At 37.6% G+C, this 21,380-nt stretch overlaps 2 protein-coding genes across 3 annotated transcripts; both read left to right on the top strand.

The window, feature by feature from the left end:
• Positions 1–16,311: 16,311 nt before the first annotated feature.
• On the top strand, positions 16,312–21,336 carry LOC138868159 (uncharacterized). 2 transcript variants are annotated; one of them, XR_011403640.1, is made up of 8 exons: positions 16,312–18,447; positions 18,697–18,897; positions 19,711–19,815; positions 19,918–19,983; positions 20,070–20,234; positions 20,602–20,679; positions 20,758–20,953; positions 21,054–21,336. XR_011403640.1 is itself a non-coding variant. In XM_070162581.1 (8 exons), the coding sequence occupies exons 2-8, from the start codon at positions 18,145–18,147 to the stop codon at positions 20,845–20,847; spliced, it is 1,008 nt and encodes a 335-aa protein (XP_070018682.1). In that variant the 5' UTR covers positions 16,312–16,525; positions 16,608–18,144; the 3' UTR covers positions 20,848–21,336. The 2 variants fall into 2 exon arrangements, 1 of the variants encoding a protein (XP_070018682.1); XM_070162581.1 differs by having other exon boundaries at positions 16,312–16,525; positions 16,608–18,447; positions 20,758–21,336.
• LOC138881518 (uncharacterized) lies at positions 17,201–17,701 on the top strand. Its single transcript, XM_070161751.1, has one exon. It carries the CDS (start codon positions 17,201–17,203, stop codon positions 17,699–17,701), a length of 501 nt encoding a protein of 166 aa, XP_070017852.1.
• Positions 21,337–21,380: the final 44 nt, after the last annotated feature.

Genomic DNA, 21,380 nt, shown 5'->3' with positions numbered 1-21,380 from the left:
TTAATTGTCAATTTTATAATTTAATTAGGATTTTTAGTTGAAAAGGAATTAAAAGAAAATGAAAGAAAAAAGAAGAAAAGAGTGAAAATCGGATTGGGCCCTTATTTTTGGACAAAAAATTAGGCCCAAATCACTCATTTACCAGGTCCAGTTGGCCTAGCCAGAGACATCTTAAAACGACGTCGTTTGGTCACTCTTAATCAAGGCCGTTGGATTAAATCGATCCAACGGTTGAGATTCAATCTCCCTTACCCGTTTTTGACCCAACCCGGACCGCCCCAATACTACTCCAAACGATACCGTGCCTATCAAGTGAATTGATCCAGGCCGTTGATCGTGCTTGATCCAACGGCCAGGATTAAAACCCCCCTTCCGTATATATTCCTAAATCCTACCCCGCCCCCTAAACCAAACCCCCCCTCACCTCTTGTCTCTGAGCTTCAGAGATCGAACATGTCCTCCGCCTTTAACCACCGTGCTCCGCCCACCGGAAATCGCCTCACGACGGTTCCGGTGGTCCAAACGACCCCATCTTTTCACCACTGATTCCCCTCGACCTCCCCATTCCGAATCCCTAACTCTTATCCCTCGAATCCCAGCCGTGTGCTTCGAATATTAGATCGAAAATCAGGCCGGAACCCTATCTCGTCCAATAGCCTCCAATTTCACACCACAGCTTCCCCAAGACTTCCTCGTTCCAGTCCCACGCTCAGTTTTCTTCGAATCACCCCCGAGCTCCTCGAATCTTAGATCAAAGGAATCGACCCAAACCCTAATCCGTTCAAATGCCACCAAACTCTCACCATGTGATGTCCTGGACCCCCTCACCATGAATCCCTGATCGACTCTTTTCAAATCATCGTGGGGTAGCTCGGATTCCAGATCGAAGTTAGGCAGGCTAGGTTCCATGAATTTTGAGCCAGAGACTGACTTTAGCCATGCTATTTTCCTTCGAAAACACATGGTTAAAGTCCGTCTCGGCTTGAAAATGGGAAGAGCCTCGAGTTCTTTTATCGAGTTGTGATTCGGGTAAGTCTTTTACGTCCAGTTTTGATTTCTCACTCTTGCAGTTCCGTTTGTTTACTTTGTCCCTTCCTCTTCTATAAATTGGCATGAATTTCCCGTTTAAATTATGGTCAGTAGTCTAAGGTTCAAACTTGGGCCAGTCTGCGAGTTGAATTTGTCAAGAACTGGTTTAATTTGTGTCTGTTTAGTTTGGTCAAGTTCAGGCTACCAATTATTTTGTCTTTGTGATCCCTTAATCAGTGATGTTAGCCTGTACAATAGACCTAATGCTTAGGAAATGGTTCGTGATTGTCTAAGCCTAGACTAGTGCTATTAATCAGGTTTCGTTTCATGACACTTACTTTGCCTCATCTCTAATTGCAGTCTCATATTGATAGTAGTTGGGTTTAGCCAAATTATTGTGAATTAAAACTTATTCTATAGTGTGTGATTCCCTTTGTTTGCAATTCATGCTGTTGATTACCTGCCTAGTTGGTCATCAGGAGGTCTACTGGTCTTTCCAATCTGAAGTTTTGTAATCTGTCCAGTTGAGTTAGGAGTCAGTTGTTAGGATTTTGATAGTTTGAACTGGTTATAGCTGAAAGGTTCAATGCAGAGTGAAAGGGATTGGGTAGGACAGTAATTTCAGGGACTTTAGGAGGGTATTTTAGGATTTAAAAGGTTTGAAAATGGCTTAAGATGAATGGGCTGACAGTAGGGTACTAAAGTACCCTTAAACTAATGCAATTGTTTAATAATAGTGGGGAACAAACATAATAGCATGGGGAGACCTAAGGGGAATTTAATTAAAGTATGCACTACCCATAACCATTGAATAAAATAAAGAAAAGACAAGGGCTAATGGGGGACAAAACAGACCTTAGTGGAGTTCTAGAGAAGATGATGAGAGAAAATGTTTGATTAATGGGTCTAAATGCTCCTAAGAGCTGAAAGAGGATAAAAAAGATTGGCTATAAAGGAGAGGGGTCTGGACAGTAATAAGGGGGGATCGGAGAGAGGTATTCTGAGAGGTTTAGGAGTTCTTGAAGGATTCAGTTTTGAAACTAAGTCTGAGAGTTTGAAAAAAGAAGAAAAAATAGGAAAGGATTGAAAGTTACTGTTCCATTGGTTCTTAGTTGGATTTGGAGTCTTAAACACTGATTCATGCTCTCTGTTGCCTGCTGAATCTACTCTTGAAGTCTATTGGTCTACTTTCTGGTTTAAACTCAAGTTCTGTTAGGCTTACTTTGGGTGTTTGTGTTGCTATTGGTATTGCTGGAGCTTTAACTGGTTTTCCTGATTTATTCCTGGTGTGTTTTGCTACTGGAAGTGTTGTGGGTCAATCTCTTTTCTATTTCGTTCCTGGGTTGCATTTTGGTCCTTCTGGTACCACATTGGGTCACTTTCAAGCTGTTGGTTATCTGTTGCTGTTTGTTGTTGCTGTGTTGTTACTGCTCTGCTGATTCTCATCTGCCTCTTCTTATATTTTCAAATGCCAGGTACACTATTGCATCCTTCGAATGACTGTAGGCTGAAAATGTGCGGAAATAATGCTATATGAAGAAGTGAAGCTTGTTTCTGATTTAACCTCTCTTTGAGTTGTGTGTTTAAATTCTACACTCACTGATGATATAGATCCCTGTTAGTCTATAATAGTTGGACTGAAATTAAGTTGTATGAGTTTCTCCTGTTGTTTAAAAACATAGTTCATACTACTACATGTGGGCATCTGTGAAGTTAGGAACAAGCTTAATGGACTGTTAAAATCAATCGGAAGCTCTATAGTTGTTAGATTATGTTCTATTAGTTTTGAGTATTTAGCTTACACACCATTTGATAATTCAGATATCACTACTGCAATTGAAAAGAAGAGAAGATTGTAAATGTGACTAGCATTGTTAGATAGCACCAGTCGTAGGCGTCAATTATGATTTTAGCATTTCTGATTGTGTTATTCTACTGTTAAATAATCACAGATTTCTCAAAATAATTGGTAATGGTTCACTAGTTTTGAAGCAGGAACATGTAATTCAAATTAAGGGTACTGGTTGCCCGGATTGACGTTAATAAAGGTAGTGTTAAACCAAATTGGACTTGATGCATGATATAAGCCATTTCTTATATGTAAATAACGAACAGTAGAATGAGTAGGAGTAATATTCGCGTTTTATTCATGTAACTGATGCTGTGGAGATTTGACTTGGGGCCCTGCCTTCAGCCGTTGTTCAATTGGGCTCACATTTGGGCCCAAGCTGGCGTTTGTACTGATTTCTTACACGGACTGTAGAAAGGCCCAAAACCGTTGAATGATTTGAATTCAAGTGCCCATGAACCCCAGTTATAACAAACCTTATTGTACCGGACTTTGTGAATTAAGTTGATTGGGTAGGATTTCTTTTTCTTTTAGAGATAAATAAAAATAGAAAAAATGTAGTCACTTTAGGATTGTCCTTTTAAAATAAACAAGATAAGCCTCGCCTAGTAAAACTCACTGATTGCGGGCCCCCCATAATTGTATATATTAATTACTTAGAACTCAGGATCGGCCGCTTAGCGAATTTCACGGCCTTCTTCCCAAAATAACAACGCGTTAGTCTCTTTAGGCGCGTACTTTAAATAATATTACCTTCTTAAACCCGGCGTGCACATTTATGTGACTCAAATCCAAATCTCAACGAAGTCGAAATATGTCGATAATCACGGGTACATTGATTGTGACGTGGTTCGAGATGCATTTCCATGACATTGCAATTCTTTTTTTTAAATAATGAATGAAACGAGCCTCGACAAACAAAATACATAAGTTGCGGGGCCCTCTATAAGTGTTTGTAAAATTCCTTAGACTTCGGGATGGGCCGTTTAGCAAAAGTTCACGACCTTCCCCAAAATGATAATACGCTAGTCACTTTAGGCGCACCTTTAATAATTTACTTTCTTAAACTCGGGTGCACATTTATGTGACCCAAATTCAAATCTCAACAGAGTCAAAATGTGTCGAAAACCACGGGTACATTGATGTGACGTGGTTCGAGATACGTTTTAACAACGTTGCAATTCTCTGTTAAAATAATAATGATAATAATAAAAGCGGTTAAAAGTTAAAATTTGCACATAGGTTCATAATTGTATAAAAATCAGATAATTAAGTCGAATATGACAGTTGAGCGGCCGTGCTAGAACCACGGAACTCGGGAATGCCTAACACCTTCTCCCGGGTTAACAGAATTTCTTATCCGGATTTCTGGTTCGCGGACTGTTAAACAGAGTCAATATCTTCCTCGATTCGGGATTCAACCGGTGACTTAGGACACCATGAATCTCCCAAGTGGCGACTCTGAATTTCTTAATATAAATCCCGTTTCGATTGTCCTTTAATTGGAAAAACTCCCTTATACCCTTACAGGGGTGTATGTGAAAAAAGAGGTGTGACATTGGTTTATGAGTAAGAATGGGAAAGCCAAGGTATTTACCAAAATCAAAACTTAATTTCATATTAAATAAATTTGTAAAATAGGAAGTTATATTCTGGGGGCATTTTTTGGAGAAGACAAACCTAGATTTTGAATAGTTTATAGCTAGACCTGATTCTACCATAAAAAACTTAAGACAACTTTTAATACAGTTACCCGTCTTTTTATTGGCTTTGCCAATTAAGGTTAAATCATCTGCGAAAAAAAGATGGGAAAAAACTAGGACCTCTAGGACTAATTTTAATGGGGTCCCATAGCATGGTATCTACTTGATTTTCTATTAACTTTGACATAAGTTCCATACATAGTATAAAGATGTATGGAGACATTGGATCACCTTGGCGAATTCCTCACTAGGGCTGAATTTTTTTGTCATGGTTTCATTAACAATTATACTGATTTGGCTCGTACAAATGCACTACATTATGTGTTTAGATATCTTTCGAGGAAAATTGAAGAAGATAAGGGTTCTATAGATAAAATCCCATCCAGTTTTTTTAAAGGCCTTTTCAAGGTCTATTTTCAATAACATATCATATTTAGAACTATTTGAAGTACGCATGTTGTTAATAAGCACTTGAATAACAATTGCATTATCACTAGCTCTCATATTCTTAATAAAACTAGTTTGAGTAGGGCTAATAAGGATAGAAAGAAACTGTTTTAACCTATTGGCAATAATTTTGGTAATTATTCTACAGGCAGTGTTACAAAAACCAATAGGTCTAAAGTTTTTCAGATGATTAGCATTATTAATCTTAGGGATGATACAAAGGTAAGTGTCATTTATTCCCATAGGAAGATATTGAGATTCAAATACTTTGTGACAGTAATTAATAATAGAATCCTCAACTATGTTCCAATACCTTTGGTAGAAAAAATGATGGATTCCATCTGGACCAGGAGCCTTGAATGGTTTAAATGAGAAAATTGCGTTAGTGATCTCTTCCAAAGTTAGAGGTCTGTCTATGCTATCTAAGTTAATAGAAGGATGATTATGGACTTGGTTCTTAAATATGGGTTTCCTAAATACCTTCTTAGAAGTTATGTACGAATTTTCAAAGAATTTAAAGGTATGGTCAAGAATAGAATTTGCATATGTGATCCAGTCACCTTTATCATCTTTGAAGTACATTATCAAATTATGACGTTTTCTATTAGAAGCCATAATATGAAAAAAAATCTTGTATTAGCATCCCCTTTGTTGCACCAAGTTATTCTAGAACGAAGTTTACAGAAATCTTCTTCCATTTTAAGGATGACATTGTAACCTTGTTGGAGGTTTAATTCAAGGTTCATCAAGAAAAACCTAGTACGATAGTTAGGAGAATTTTGGATACTATGCAGACGGGCCAAAATTCTTTTTTTCTTCTTAAAAATATCTCCAAAAATATTGTTTTTCCAGGGAATGACCTTTTCTTTCAACTCCGTATGAGCTTTATTAAGATCATCAGTTTGCCAACTAACTTTTACTATATTAATAAAGTCGGGGTGTTTATACCAAATTATTTCTAATCTAAAGGGTTTGTCATTTTGACAAAAAATTTTAGGGGACAATTGTAGTAATAACGGATTGTGGTCAGAGTGAGTCTTTGGAAGATGCATTACCACAACCTTAGGAAAAATATTAAGCTATTTATCATTAACAAATATCCTATTCGGCCTTTCCATGATTAAATTATGGGATTTTCTATGATGGTTGGACCAAGTATATTTGCATCTTTTAAAACCTAGGTCTAAGAGATTGCAATTAGTAATACTATTCCATGAATGAGAACTTAGTCTACGGTTGATAGAATTACCCCAAGCTTATCATTTGAACTAAAAGTATCATTAAAATCTCTCCCTAAAAGCCAAGGTCCTTTATAGTTATCATGAATGCTCTCTATATTATTCCAAAGGGAGTGCCTATTAGCAATATTTGTGCTAGCATATATTGAAGAAAAAAGCCAAAATTTTTTAAATGGACGTACCTCTATGTTGACATGTATTTCTTGATTCTTTCTAACAAAGTTGTTCACATTGACTACATTAGAATTCCAAAGAATTACCATCCCTCTAGAATGTCCCTCTACTGGGACTTCAATCATTTGAGAAAAGGAGAAGTCACTTAGAAGGGAAGTGTGATTTTCCATTATAGTTTCCAGTAGAGTCACCATACACGGATTATGAGCGTCAAGTATTTCCCTAAAGTTCCTTCTAAATACATCATTGTTACCTCCCCCCCCTCATGTTCTGGATAATAAAATTTGTTAGGTGATACATCATATCAACTGGATTATGGTTGTGATTGTTGCCATTTTCCCTCACTGGATTCCTTATTATCGATGGAACTAATATCATTGCATGACTCCCCATCGTTGGGTACTGTGGAGGCCTGACATCCATTGAGCACTTGTAGAGCTCCAAGGGGAAACTGAGAATATATCTCTTCTTTCGCATTTCCCTGAATAGATAAACTTTGACCTCGTTTAGACTTGAAAATTCTAAGATATGTTCTGACCCTAGCAGGTTCATTTCCTCTGCCTCCTCTATTTGATGATCTTCTTGTTCTGGAGCATTGAGAGGATGGTGATCTTGGGGAGCATTTTGTGGTGCATGGGGATGGACATTTTGGGGAGCCTGAGGTGGTGCATTGTTTGCATGGGGTGGAATATGCATTGGAGCATTCATCTAGGTTGGTGCATTGTTGATTGGAGCGGTCCAAGACATGAAAATAGGGTTCATGTTCGAGATCTCCCCTGGTGGAAAGAATGGGAGATCCACTGGCATATTTTGGGTTTGAATCGGATTGAAGTGAGGTGGTAGGCTCCATTGACTCCTCATTGATTGAGCTTGGTTTAGGTTCATTCAGGGAGCTAGTGGGTGTAGAATGTTGTTCATCCATACATGGTTGAGATAGTTGCTCATAGCTATGTGCATTCCCTCTGAGACTAGTTGAGCTAGGAAGTGGGAGTTTTGGAGAACAATCATTGTTTCTTGTCCGTTCAATATCATGTTGAATGATATTGCATGGCTCATTAGAGCTTGTTCTATCCAAGAGAGAGGTTAATAATCTTGAGGCAATGGAGGTTGGACAAAGAATATTTGGTTTTCCTTTTGCCAGTTCTGAGGGAGTGGAGGGTTTGACTTCGTATGAGCACGTCAGTGTCTTAGGATTTGTATCAAATGTTATCTCCTTCACTGAGATACTGGAATTCTTGGCATTGTTAGTGAGGGGTTGTTGATTTATATTTAGGCCGATTAGGGGTTTTCCTATGGGTGGTATTTGAGCAGTTAAGGGAGTAGGATAATTCTCAATAATTACATCTATTTGCATGTCTTTAAGATTGCTTGGGGGAGTAGTTTTAATAGGATTTTAGTGTGATTTTTCCTCAGGCACGTGTTCGGCCTTATTGGCCATTTGTGGGGTAGAATAGTTCAGTCATGCAAGTAATTGTCTGATTAGAGGGAGTGATTAGATTAGCAGTAGAGTTTTGTAAGGCTTTGGAATTAGTAATAGGCGTGTTATTAGGGCTAATTAGGGTATTGTTAGTGCTAGATAGGAGATGATCACCTTGCATGTGATTTAATTGGCCTACAGTTTTGGCTGCCAAGCAGTCATCTAGTTTATGAGCAGTGGCCACGTCAATAGCCATGCAAACTATCTCATTATCTCCCGATTTTGTTTTATGAAAATTGATTAATTTTGGCGGATTTACCAAAGCCTCAAACTTGTTATCAGTGGTGGTGTAGATCTTATGGGTTGGATTTTTGTCTAAGAATTTGATAGAAGAAACTTTATTGGTTACTTTACTAATAGAAATTCCTTCTACAAACTTTTTATTTAATGAGAGGGATGAGAAGTTACCTGGCATGGACATGTTGTGGTCATGTAACTCACCAGGTGATTGGCTCAACTCCTTTGTCCTGTGGTTGGATTTCTTATTTTTGGAGAAGCTCACCGTTTGCCAAGCCTCTCCCTTGAAAGACTGCAAAACTTCTTCCTTTTTGCCTTGGAATTCTCTCTGAGCCTTAGATTGGTTGACAACCGGTTCCAAAAGGGTATGAGTAGAAGGATTATTTAAAACTTTATATTGACATTTGGACATGGCATGCCTTAATCTTCCACATTTCTTACATAGGAAATTTTCTCCCTCATAAAAGATAACCTACTTGTGCTGGCCAATGAAGACAAATAGGATGACTGGAACCTCCAGTGGTACTTCAATATACAGCCTTGCATATCTTCCTCTCTTCCTCTTAGAGTTGAGGAAGTACATGCATCGATTTTTAAAAGTCTGCCTATTTTGTTACCAATTATTTTACGTATTAGACCATCATAAAACTCGGTTGGTAATTGAGGTAGGCGAATCCAAACAATAGTTTGAGGGACTTTTGCTTCTGAAGCAATGAAATTTGGAACCTTTTTTTGAACTGATAGAAAGTTCAAAAAATGAACCAAGGTTTATTATGTAGAGCTTTCAGCATACTATCCCCATTATTGAATTTTGTGATGTAGTAATCAGGCCCTAAATCAATTAATGGAAAATTTTCCTTTATTTTCCACATTTCTTGTATCTTCTTTTTAAGGAAATGATGTTGGATCCGACTCCCTTGAAGCTTGATTATAGTCGAGAATCTCCATGGATGGTAGATTCTTTGAAAATCCTTTTGAGACAGTTGAACTTGTCGTTCGTTCATTACTAGAATGGATCAAATGATTATCTTGCCCAAAATTTTGAAGCCCAGGTGTACTTTGGACATTTGTGTCTATGATCATACTGATTGAGCTATCATGTTCATCCTCTACTAGTTTATCTTTGAAACTGAGGATAGACAAGGCTGCTTCATTTGTAGTTTGGTTTGTAGCAATATGTGGAGGTTTACGAGGAATTAGAAGAACTTGGTTTAGTTCTTGCATAACTTTGTAATTCTAGAGAGAAATTAAGTGATCCCTCCTTCCAATACTTAACCTTGATACGAGAAACTTCGACAGAAGCATATATCACAAGTGTATGAAACACATGATCTAACGTGAGTGCGTACTATAAAGAGGGGTTGACTTATACCACATCCATTCCTTATAGTTTCATATTTTATTTTACATAGACATCCTCCTTTCATATTTATGTAATGAAAATATGTTATGATATAGGTTGTGTTTGGTATAACGGAAAATGTTTTTCGTGGAAAATGTTTTCCAAGAAAATATTTTCTTGGAAAACAAATAGTAATCTTATTCATTTTCTGGTGTTTGGTACTCAAATTAAGGAAAATGACTTCTCAAGAGTATTCATAAATAATTTAGATATAATAAACATGAAGTCATAAACTTTCAAATTAACAACCTTCCGGACCCACAAATTTCATAAACTTTTGAACCACTAAACTTTCAAGACCGCGAAATTTCGAACCCGTAAACTTTATAATTTCTAAACCCGTAAACTTCCAAACACATAAACCTCTGAACTCATAATTTTGGAACTTGTAAAATTTTGAGCCTTTAACCCGATAAATAATAAAATTAAAACTGAAAAATATATTTAAAATTGTTTTTTCGGGGGGTTTCAACTCAGATTTTTAAATTAGCTATTCATTTTTATCACACATAATTGATCCATACAAAAAAAGTAAATTTTTTTGTGTCTCATTTTTTTAACTAAGAAATCCCTGAGGCAAGTTTCGCAAGATGTAAAAAACAGAAATTTGAAATTGCAAAAAAAATTAAGGTAAAAAAAATTATTCTTTTGCGGGGTGAGGGGGTGGGGTGGAGGGGTAGTAGGGTGGGTGGGTAACGGAAAAACTAAAATTTGACCAAAAAAAACCTTTTTTTTGGAGAGGGGGTGGGTTGGGTTGGTGAGGGTGTGGAAGATTGAGAAGGAGTTTTGGAAAATGTTTTTCCTTCTCAGAAAACATTTTCCTCCAATTGGATGAAAATGAATTGATAAGGAAAATGTTTTCCAAAACATTTAAACCAACCAAACATAAGAAAATTAGAAAATATTTTCCGGAAAATGTTTTCCTTCGTACCAAACACACCTATAAAGAGACAAATTTACAAATAAATTTAATAGAAATACACCCATATACTATAAGAAAAGATTTAAATATATCATTCATTATACTTTGAGTTCAAATATATCCATGCCTTAATACTATTGGTTCAAATATATCCCTTTTCTGTTAAGTTTGTCCAAGGTGGACATCCAATCCTATGTGGCACTGATATTTGATGAGTTGGATGCCACATGTTACGCCACCTCAGCGCCTCTAATCTATATATAAAGATTAAAATTTGAAATGCAATATTTTTTATGGTAGCGGTAATAGTGGCAATAGTGGTGGAGGGAAAGGAAATTTTAGTGGTGGAAAAAAAATAGAAGGAGGATAAAATGGATTAAGGGCGCTGAGGTGACAAGCCATGTAGTATCCACCTCATCAAATGTCAGTGCCACATAGAATTAGATGTGCACGTTGGACAAACTTAACGTAAAAGGGGTATATTTGAACCAATAGTATAACGACAGGGGTATATATAGACTCAACGTATAACGAAGAGTATATTTAAATCTTTTCAGATAGTATAAGGGTATATTTGGCTCTTTTCCGATTAAGTGATAACCTTTCAATTCCCATACATATCAGATTAAGTTATTGAGTAGCACTTATTTCAGCGAAAATAATTTACTTAACCACTGAAACTTTCATAAAAAATTTATGTTCTTTTGCGTTTGAGTGTTAATTCTATATTTTTAGATAACAGAATTTTTGAAGGGCTATTATTTTCAACTAAAATAATTTTTTAAAAAGAAATGACAGTTACTAGTGTTGAAATGTCAAAAATTTCAACGTCCCACATCGGTGGGTTAGCAAAAATGGATAAGATTTTTCCCTATAAAAGGAGGCCTAATGTTTAGGATTTAAACACAGCTCTCATTTGTCTTCTTATCTTCTTAAGGCATTTGTATCTTCTCTCTTTAGTATTATTTCACTTGTATTTTTAGAGTGGAATAAAATATTGGTTGTGTCCGAGGAGTAGGCAAAATTAGCCGAACCTCGTAAATTCTGGTGTTCCTTTTATTGTTGCTTTATTGTCTTATTTATTATTTAGTGGCTGTCATAATTTTTGGTATAGTAGTTGTGACTTATTCACACTATATACATTTGGCTTCCGCAACAATTGGTATCAGAGCCAAGGTACTGTCTAAGTATGCTCTGTGGTTGCAACATAGTCTGATCTTCCACATCAGAAAAGATTTATCTTGGTAACTGAGTCAAGGTTCTGTCTGAGTATGCTCTGTGGTTGCAGCTTAGTCTGACCTTCCACACCAGAAAGGAAATAATTCTTGATTTGTGTCGTCAGCTATTAAATAATATTTGTGTCAAAGATGAGAGACAATAAACAAGAAGAATCTACATCAAGTGTCAACAATACGTCATCATTGGCATCTTCGCTTATGACAAGAATTGTGTCAAATGCGAAATTTGCGGTAGAAATATTTGACGGGTCCGGACATTTTGGGATGTGGCAAGGCGAGGTTCTAGATGTCCTTTTTCAACAAGGGCTAGATCTGGCCATTGAAGAAAAGAAACCAGATGTTATTGGAGAAGAAGATTGGAAGATTCTCAACCGTGTTGCTTGCGGTACCATTCGATCCTACCTTGCTAGAGAGCAGAAATATCCATACACAAAGGAAACTTCTGCAAGTAAATTATGGAAAGCACTAGAGGATAAATTTTTGAAGAAAAACAGTCAAAATAAATTGTACATGAAGAAGAGACTGTTTCACTTCACCTATGTTCCTGGTACCACGATGAATGAACATATCACCAGTTTCAATAAGTTGGTCACAGATTTGCAAAATATGGATACAACTTATGATGATGGTGACTTGGCCTTGATGTTGTTGGCGTCACTTCCTGATGAGTACGAGCACCTTGAAACTACTCTACTCCATGGAAATGACGAAGTTTCTCTCAGAGAAGTTTGTTCGGCTTTGTACAGCTATGAACAAAGAAAGCGAGAAAAACAGAAGGGCGGAGAAGGAGAAGCACTATTTGTGAGGGGTCGTCCTCAAAATCAAATGAGGACAAAGAAGGGAAGATCCAAGTCAAGATCCAGACCCAGCAAAGATGAATGTGCCTTTTGTCGAGAAAAAGGGTACTGGAAGAAAGACTGTTCGAAGTTGAAGAATAAGGCCAAACATAACAATGGAAAGGCCATTATGGATTCAAATGTAGCTGATTGTGATGATTCAGACTTCTCATTAGTTACAACAGAGTCATCAACATCATCAGACATATGGTTGATGGACTCGGCTTGTAGCTATCATATGTGTCCCAACAGGGACTGGTTCGTGGAATTTCAAGAAGGAGAATATGGAGTCGTCCACACAGCGGATAACAGCCCTCTTACCTCATATGGCATTGGTTCAATACGATTAAGGAACCATGATGGAATGATCAGAACATTAACAGATGTTCGATATGTACCGGATTTGAAGAAGAATCTCATCTCTGTGGGAGCCCTAGAATCAAAAGGGTTCAAAATCATTGCAGAAAATGGAGTGATGAGAGTATGCTCCGGTGCACTAGTGGTAATGAAGGCTAATCGGAAGAATAATAATATGTACCGCTATCGTGGCAGTACAGTTATTGGGACAGCGACAGTGACATCCAGTGACGACAAAGAGGCAGAAGCAACCAAGCTATGGCACATGCGCTTGGGACATGCTGGAGGAAAATCCTTGAAAACTCTATCAGATCAAGGATTGTTAAAAGGAGTCAAGGCTTGCAACTTGGAGTTTTGTGAGCATTGTGTTAAAGGGAAACAGACAAGGGTTAAATTTGGTACAGCGATCCATAATACTAAAGGCATTTTGGATTATGTACACTCTGATGTTTGGGGTCCTTCCAAAACACCTTCATTGGGTGGGAAGCACTATTTTGTAACCTTTGTTGATGATTTTTCTCGAAGAGTGTGGGTGTATACAATGAAAAACAAAGATGAAGTGCTGGGAATTTTTCTCAAATGGAAGACGATGGTGGAGAATCAAACAGGCAGGAGGATCAAGTGTATTCGCACAGACAATGGAGGTGAATACAAAAATGATCATTTCAATAAGGTCTGTGAAAATGATGGCATCGTCCGACACTTCACTGTTAGACATACACCACAACAGAATGGAGTGGCAGAACGTATGAACCGGACCTTGCTGGAGAAGGTACGGTGTATGTTGTCCAATGCTGGCTTGGGCAAAGAATTTTGGGCTGAGGCAATTACATATGCATGCCACCTCATTAATCGTCTACCATCTGCTGCTATTGATGGCAAGACACCATTTGAAAAATGGTATGGAAAGCCTGCTGTAGATTATGACTCTTTGCACGTGTTTGGCTCAACTGCATATTATCATGTGACAGAGTCAAAATTGGATCCAAGGGCAAAGAAGGCTATTTTTATGGGAATTACTTCTGGAGTCAAAGGATATCGCTTATGGTGTCCTATGACAAAGAAAGTAATATTCAGCAGGGATGTTACCTTTGATGAATCTGCTATGGTAAATAAGGTAACAGAAGATACCAAACAAAATAAAGGTGCTTCTAAGCAGGTGGAGTTTGAGGGAAAATTTATTTTTCCTACACAAGAAGCAGAGGAGGAAACAAATGAAGATTACCCTCTGGAAGGAGAGCCAGTAGAGGAGATTCCAACTCAGGAACCTCAACAACAACTTGAATCAATAGCAACCAGCAGGCCAAAAAGAACAATAACGAAACATGTTCGTCTCATAGAGACGGTTGCTTGTGCAACCTCAATTGTAGCTGATGATGTTCCTACCACTTATAAAGACGCAGTCCAAAGTTCAGAAGAAGATAAGTGGAGGATTGCCATGAATGATGAAATACAGTCCCTTCATCAGAATCATACATGGAGATTGGCCAATCTCCCGAAGGGAAAGAAAGCAATTGGGTGCAAATGGGTATTTGCAAAGAAGGAAGGATTTCCTAACCAAGTAGATGTTCGCTACAAAGCAAGATTGGTGGCCAAAGGATATGCTCAAAAGGAGGGAATTGATTACAATGAAGTGTTTTCTCCAGTTGTAAAACATTCCTCCATTAGAATTATGTTGGCTTTGGTAGCACAATTGGATTTGGAACTAGTTCAGATGGATGTAAAAACTGCGTTTTTACATGGAAACTTGGAGGAGGAAATCTACATGACTCAGCCAGAAGGATTCAAAGTTGCTGGAAAAGAAAATATGGTATGCAAACTTGAAAAATCGTTGTACGGATTGAAACAATCTTCTAGACAATGGTACAAGCGATTTGACGAGTTTATGTTGCGGCAAGGGTACAAGAGAAGCAAATACGATCATTGTGTGTATTTGCACAAGCTTAAAGATGGTTCCTTTGTATATCTTCTCCTATATGTTGATGATATGTTGATAGCTTCCAAGAATTCGGAAGAAATTGATAAGTTGAAGATTCAACTGAAGAAGGAGTTCGAGATGAAGGATCTGGGTGAGGCAAAGAAAATTCTTGGCATGGAGATAATTAGAGATAGACGTTCAAAGAAACTCTGTTTATCTCAGAAAGAATATTTGAAGAGAGTACTACAACGTTTTGGCATAGATGACAAGACTAAGCCAGTTAGTACTCCACTTGCTCCCCATTTTAAGCTAAGTACTACTATGTCGCCAATGGATGAAGCTGAACGAGAGTATATGTCAAAGGTACCATACGCAAATGCTGTTGGTAGCTTGATGTATGCAATGGTTTGCACAAGGCCTGACATTTCACAAGCTGTTGGAGTTATTAGCAGATATATGCACAATCCAGGGAAGGAGCATTGACAAGCTGTGAAGTGGATTCTACGGTATATTCATAATACTGTAGATGTCGGGTTAGTTTTTGAGCAGGAAGACAATCAGTCTGTAGTTGGATATTGTGACTCAGATTTTGCGGGTGATCTGGACAAACGAAGATCAACTACTGGTTATGTGTTTACTTTTGCAAAGGCACCAGTTAGTTGGAAGTCTACTTTGCAGTCAACAGTTGCTTTGTCTACAACAGAGGCAGAGTACATGGCTATTACAGAGGCTGTGAAGGAGGCAATTTGGCTTCAAGGATTGCTAAATGAGCTTGGTATTGAACAAAAATGTATCACAATTTTTTGTGATAGTCAAAGTGCTATTCAATTAGTGAAGAACCAAGTTTATCATGCAAGGACGAAGCATATTGATGTTCGGTATCATTTCGTACGAGAAATCATAGAAGAAGGTGGAGTCACGGTGAAGAAAATTCATACTACGGAGAATCCTGCTGATATGCTAACAAAAGTGGTGACTGCTATCAAGTTTCAACATTGTTTGGATTTGATCAACATCGTTGAACACTGAAGATTGAAGATGAAGACACAACCAAAATTTGTTATAGAGAGAAAATTGAAGACGTGGAATTTTTGCCAAGATGGAGATTTGTTGAAATGTCAAAAATTTCAACGTCCCACATCGGTGGGTTAGCAAAAATGGATAAGATTTTTCCCTATAAAAGGAGGCCTAATGTTTAGGATTTAAACACAGCTCTCATTTGCCTTCTTATCTTCTTAAGACATTTGTATCTTCTCTCTTGAGTATTATTTCACTTGTATTTTTGGAGTGGAATAAAATATTGATTGTGTCCGACGAGTAAGCAAAATTAGCCGAACCTTGTAAATTCTTGTGTTACTTTTATTGTTGCTTTATTGTCTTATTTATTATTTGATGGCTGTCATAATTTTTGGTATAGTAATTGTGACTTATTCACACTATATACATTTGGCTTCCACAACAACTAGAAACTAGAGAGTTGGTTATGGGAAACTTCATAATTTTGGAAATAATGAGGGGAATTGACCAAAATATATAAAATCTCAGAGGAGGAGTCTATAATTTTTACTATTCACAGCGCGGCGGAGGACGGCGGTGATGAGGCCAAGGCTTGTCGTCGGCGAGTTCTTCACGGGTCGGAACTCGGATCCGGTGAAGTTTGGAACTCAATCGACTCAAGATTTGAGAATGAAGTCAGAGGTCAGTCATGCTAAGTGATTTGGTGTTAAGACGATATCGTTTATTGTCGTGAAGATTTTTCTGGAATTTATGATTCATACAGCGTCGTTTCAGACCGGGAATGACTTGCGAAAAAAGGCTGCTGAAGAGGTTATGCTGTTTTGACTATTTATTTACTTCCTTTGTCTTATCACCGTCGATTCTTGTTTTATATAGGGTCTTTGTGTAATTTTGGAAACGGGGAGTTGACCATAACATATTATACTCTTGCGCTCGGTGGGGGTGTTTAAAATCTTCATCCTTTCCCACCTTGATATCTCCACGTTAAAAACATTATCAAATCAGCTGTTACATATAATAACACTTCTATGTTGCATAACAATGAATTTCACAATACCGATATAGTAAAATTTTAAGTAACTTCGAAACAAACATTATATTAAAATAATAATATATACAATATCTTAATATTGTATTAAGATATATAGCCTTGGCCCCGGGGACCCTTTTTATTATCTTTTGAAACAAAAAAGGGAGTTGACCTTAATATTTATAGTACATTGTTGGAGGAGGTATCTGTAATTTTCACCTTAATATATTACAGTTTTCTGACAACTCCATAGTTGTCTCTCAATCTCTTTCATTTGTCACAACTCCGTAGTCATCTCTCTCTCTCTCATCTTAATATATAGTGTAATGGATAGCAAGGTTACTCAGTTACAGAAGGCCGAGATGGAGGCTATTCTTGGGCCTGACTCAGAGCCATTTGAAACATTTATTTCTGATCACATAGACAGCTCCGAGGAAAAAGATTCGGAGGCTAAATCCATATTTAACATGATGAAGCAGAAGGATCCAGAATCCCTTGCACTTAAGCTTGTTGACTATCTTGGCCCTCCCCACGACTTTTATACCCGTCAAGAGTGTGCTCTCCTCTTAAAGAAGTTGCTTAAAGATGACGACTTATGGACTTGGCACAAACTAAGTGTCTCCACTCAATCAAGCATCAAGTGTATGATCCTTGATTGTATGAATCAAGAAGAATCAGAATTCATCATTGGAGAGCTTCGTTACACTGTTTATACGCTGGCTGCTTCATCTCTTCCAGATAACAACTGGCCTGAGTTATTGCCCTTCTTTTACCGATGCGTCACTAATTCTAGTTCAAACAACTTTTTTAAAAAGTCGGTTTCTTAATATTTGCGCAACTAGCCGAGCATAGAGGCGAAAAAATTGTCCTTTGGGTAAAAGATCTGCACTCAGTATTCCGAAATACTCTGAATGATGATACCCTCGATCTCAATGTGAGGATTGCAGCCACAAAAGCTGTGATCAACTTCATTCAGTGCGTATCGAGTTCAAATGAAAAGGAGCAGTTTCAAGATCTATTGCCAGGTGTGCTGAGGACGTTGGCTGAAACATTGAGCAGCGGTGTTGACGAGGCCGCATCATGGTACGTGCTGACATTTTTAAAAGACTTGGCGAAGAATGAGCCTAGGTTCTTGAGGCGACAACTAGTGGTTGTTGTGGGTTCAATATTGGATATAGCAAAGGATGAGAAATTGCAAGAGGAGACGAGGCATGGGGCGGTTGAATTTTTGGTAAATTTGGTTGAGGCAAGCTGGGAGAAGACACCTGGGATGATGAAGAGGTTGCTCTCGTTTATTAGCAGATGTTTAATGGTGTTAGTGAACTTATTAGCCGATACAAATGATGACCCCGGTTGGCATAGTGCCGAGACCAAGTATGATAGTACAGGGACTACAAGTAACCACAGCTTTAGTGTGCACTTCTTAGAACGGTTTTCTCGTGCATTAGGAGGTAAGTCTTTTGTTCCTATTGCTAAAGAGCAGCTGTCTTCTTACTGGGATGCCCCAGAGTGGGAGAAGCGCCATGCAGCTCCCTTTGCACTTGCTCAGATTGCTAAAGGTTGCTCGAAGCAGGTACTTTGTATTAGTTGTGTATTCGTTATGGCTATATGGTTTGATTATAAGGGATATAATATTATTTCAACTCGTAGCATTTTAGAGGTGTTTTTTTCTGGCAAACTGCTTAAATGTATAAGATATATTTTGCCCCCTATTACTCTACCACTATGCTTTACACCGTTTAATTATTTGAAGTTTTCTCTTTGATTTTTTTTTCTTAGGCAATTATGTACCTCGAAATCATGACTCTTTTTGCTATAATAGGTGATGATTAAGGATCTGGAGCAACCAGTGAAAAAGGTTTTAAATTGTCTCCAAGATCCTCATCCTCGAGTCAGATGGGCTGCTTGCTGCGCAATTGACAGGTTGTCGACTGTCTACCATCCAGATTTTCAAGAACAATACCATAACCAAGTAGTTCCTGCATTAGCTGCAACTATGGATCATGTTCATCCACGAGTGCAGGTTTGTCCTATGTGATATATACTATTTAGGGATGCTGCAAGTTTCCCAAAGAATAGTTGCCAGCTAAAAGAAGATTAGATGATCATTGATACATGAAACAACTAACAAAGTTTTTGTTCTTGCTGCACGTCTACAAGGTGGTCTCATGTACCATACAGTTGAAGTTCTTTAACCTTGCCTAGGTCTACCCCTTTATTTTCTATTTTTATCCATAAAGATAATAATTGAATATTAATATACCTTTTATATTCTAGTATATCTGATTCCTAAGAATCTTGGGCTTAAAACTAAATATTCCACAACTGTCGGAGTTGGCTCTTTATTGATCCACTCATCTTATTGCATTCTGCTTGATTTCTTGATGTAATTTTGAGATTACTCTAAGAAGTCTCTTCACTATATATTGCTTCATTTGCTTAGTCGCAAAACTTGTTACCAGTTGGTCCTCAACAGTCACTTTTGCTTTTCTGCAACATGACGCAAATTAAGGATGTATTGTGTAACATCCCTTCTAGAATTTTGTAATACAAACATTTATTGGCTTCGGCAGTGTGTTTCTGAAAAATCTATTTTGTGACTTTATTTTATTTGCAATAAGATCTTTCTTCTGACTTACAAGAACGTTGAATGATTGTAATAAACTATGAGATTATAGAGGAAGTAATTATTACTAAATGTCAGGGAAGGTATCTAAAGTGCACCCGTAAATAAAGTTTGGAAATAAGCATAAGCCTAAAGATTTGGTAGATGTGAATCCATTCAGTTGCTGATGCCAACTAATATGGTCCTTTTACCTTTTTGGCATTTTTATAGGCATCTGCTGCTGGAGCTCTATCCTTCTTCTGTGTGTCCAACAAGTCAGATTTTTTGATACCTTACCTAGATGGAATAGTTAATAAACTGCTTGTACTTGTACAGGTGTGCAACTATAGAGGCCACCAAATTACGAAGGTATGTTACTTCTGACAAGTGCAAGAGACTAATGATGTCTTTTTCGGCATTTTGTTGCTTTAAATGCAGAATGGCAAACAAATGGTCCAACAAGAAGCATTATATGCATTGTCTCGTATAACTGAATCTGCTAAGGTATTAACTGGGGCTTTTATTCCTGACTAAGTTCTATTTTTGATTAAATTATCAATCATGAAGGCTGATATATTATATGTAAATAGGAGTACTTCCGGACCTATTATGACACTGTTATGCCACAGTTGAAAGCTTTCTTGAGAAATGCAGATCTTACATCCGATCTCATTCTTCGCGCCAGAGCGATAGAGTGCATGAGCTGTGTTGGGTCTGCTGTTGGCAGGGAGAAATTTAGAGAAGACGCAGAGCAGGTCTTCTTCCAACTATGCCCAGTACTGAGCTTCGATGCCATTGATTGAACACATATATATTAATGCCATGCTCATAGGACACATCTCTTTTAGTTCCTTACTCATGGAATACTGAACACGTATATAGATGCCATCGATTGAGGTTGCTTCGTTCTTGTTTCATTTGTTATGCTTTGTTTCATGGCTTTACCGTGGTCAAACCATAATATAGATTACTCTTGTTTGAGTTACTATTTCTTTCAACAATTATGTGCAACAAAACGTATGACAGTGATATCTCTCCGTTATCTCTTGGCATTCTTTTTCTTGTCTTGGCCTGTGCTGGTGTCACAATTATAGAGCTTACTTTTTTCTGTTGTCATTAAAGGTCATCAAAGTGATTATGTTATCATTACAAGGAATACAAACGAAGGGGGATGATTCTCCAACTGAATACTTGCTAAGGGTATGTGTAAATTACTTCATTTTAAGATCAAATTTCTTTCTAGATTGGCCTCTTTTTATTTTCTTAATTTCATTGCAGGCATGTGCTGCAATTTGCGATTGCCTAGGACAGGATTTTCTTCCTTATATCCATAAAGTCATGCCCTTTTATTCAATGTGCTCAACTTGAACCTGCTATAACCATCTCTGTGAAGCGGAACCAAGTTGCAGCCTGTTTTATGCTATGCCTCTTCGCTGAGACATTAAAGGGAGACTTCTACCCATGGGTTTCCCAGGTTGGCCTGAATGATCATCTGCACGTTTTCGTTTTTGTCATGTGCTGTTGAGTGATGTCAAATTAAACAGGTCATATCAATGGCTTAATGCATTAAACAGGTTGTTCCAGTCTTTATTCCACTTCTGAAATTCTATACCCACAATGGTCTCAGGAAATGTGCTGTTATTTGTGAGAATTCTCGTGATTTCATATGGTTTTTAATTTTCTAATTTTTCAATTGCTGAAGCAATTTTCTAAATTTTTGCTGTTTAAGCCATGTATATTTTGTTGCGTTCTGCTAAACTAGCTGTTGAGAAAGGGATCGCACAAGGTGCAAGTGAGACATATTTCACAAAGTTGTCAGACCATATAATGCAGTCTTTGCTAGATGCTTTGCATGAGGTTGTTCTTGACCTATTATTTTGCTTCTTTTTTTTTATAAATTA

This window comes from Nicotiana sylvestris, chromosome 11, assembly GCF_000393655.2.
Source record: "Nicotiana sylvestris chromosome 11, ASM39365v2, whole genome shotgun sequence".
Lineage (NCBI taxonomy): Eukaryota > Viridiplantae > Streptophyta > Magnoliopsida > Solanales > Solanaceae > Nicotiana > Nicotiana sylvestris.
Note: the sequence above shows the minus strand (reverse complement) of the source record. Positions and strands in the feature narration are given on the sequence as shown.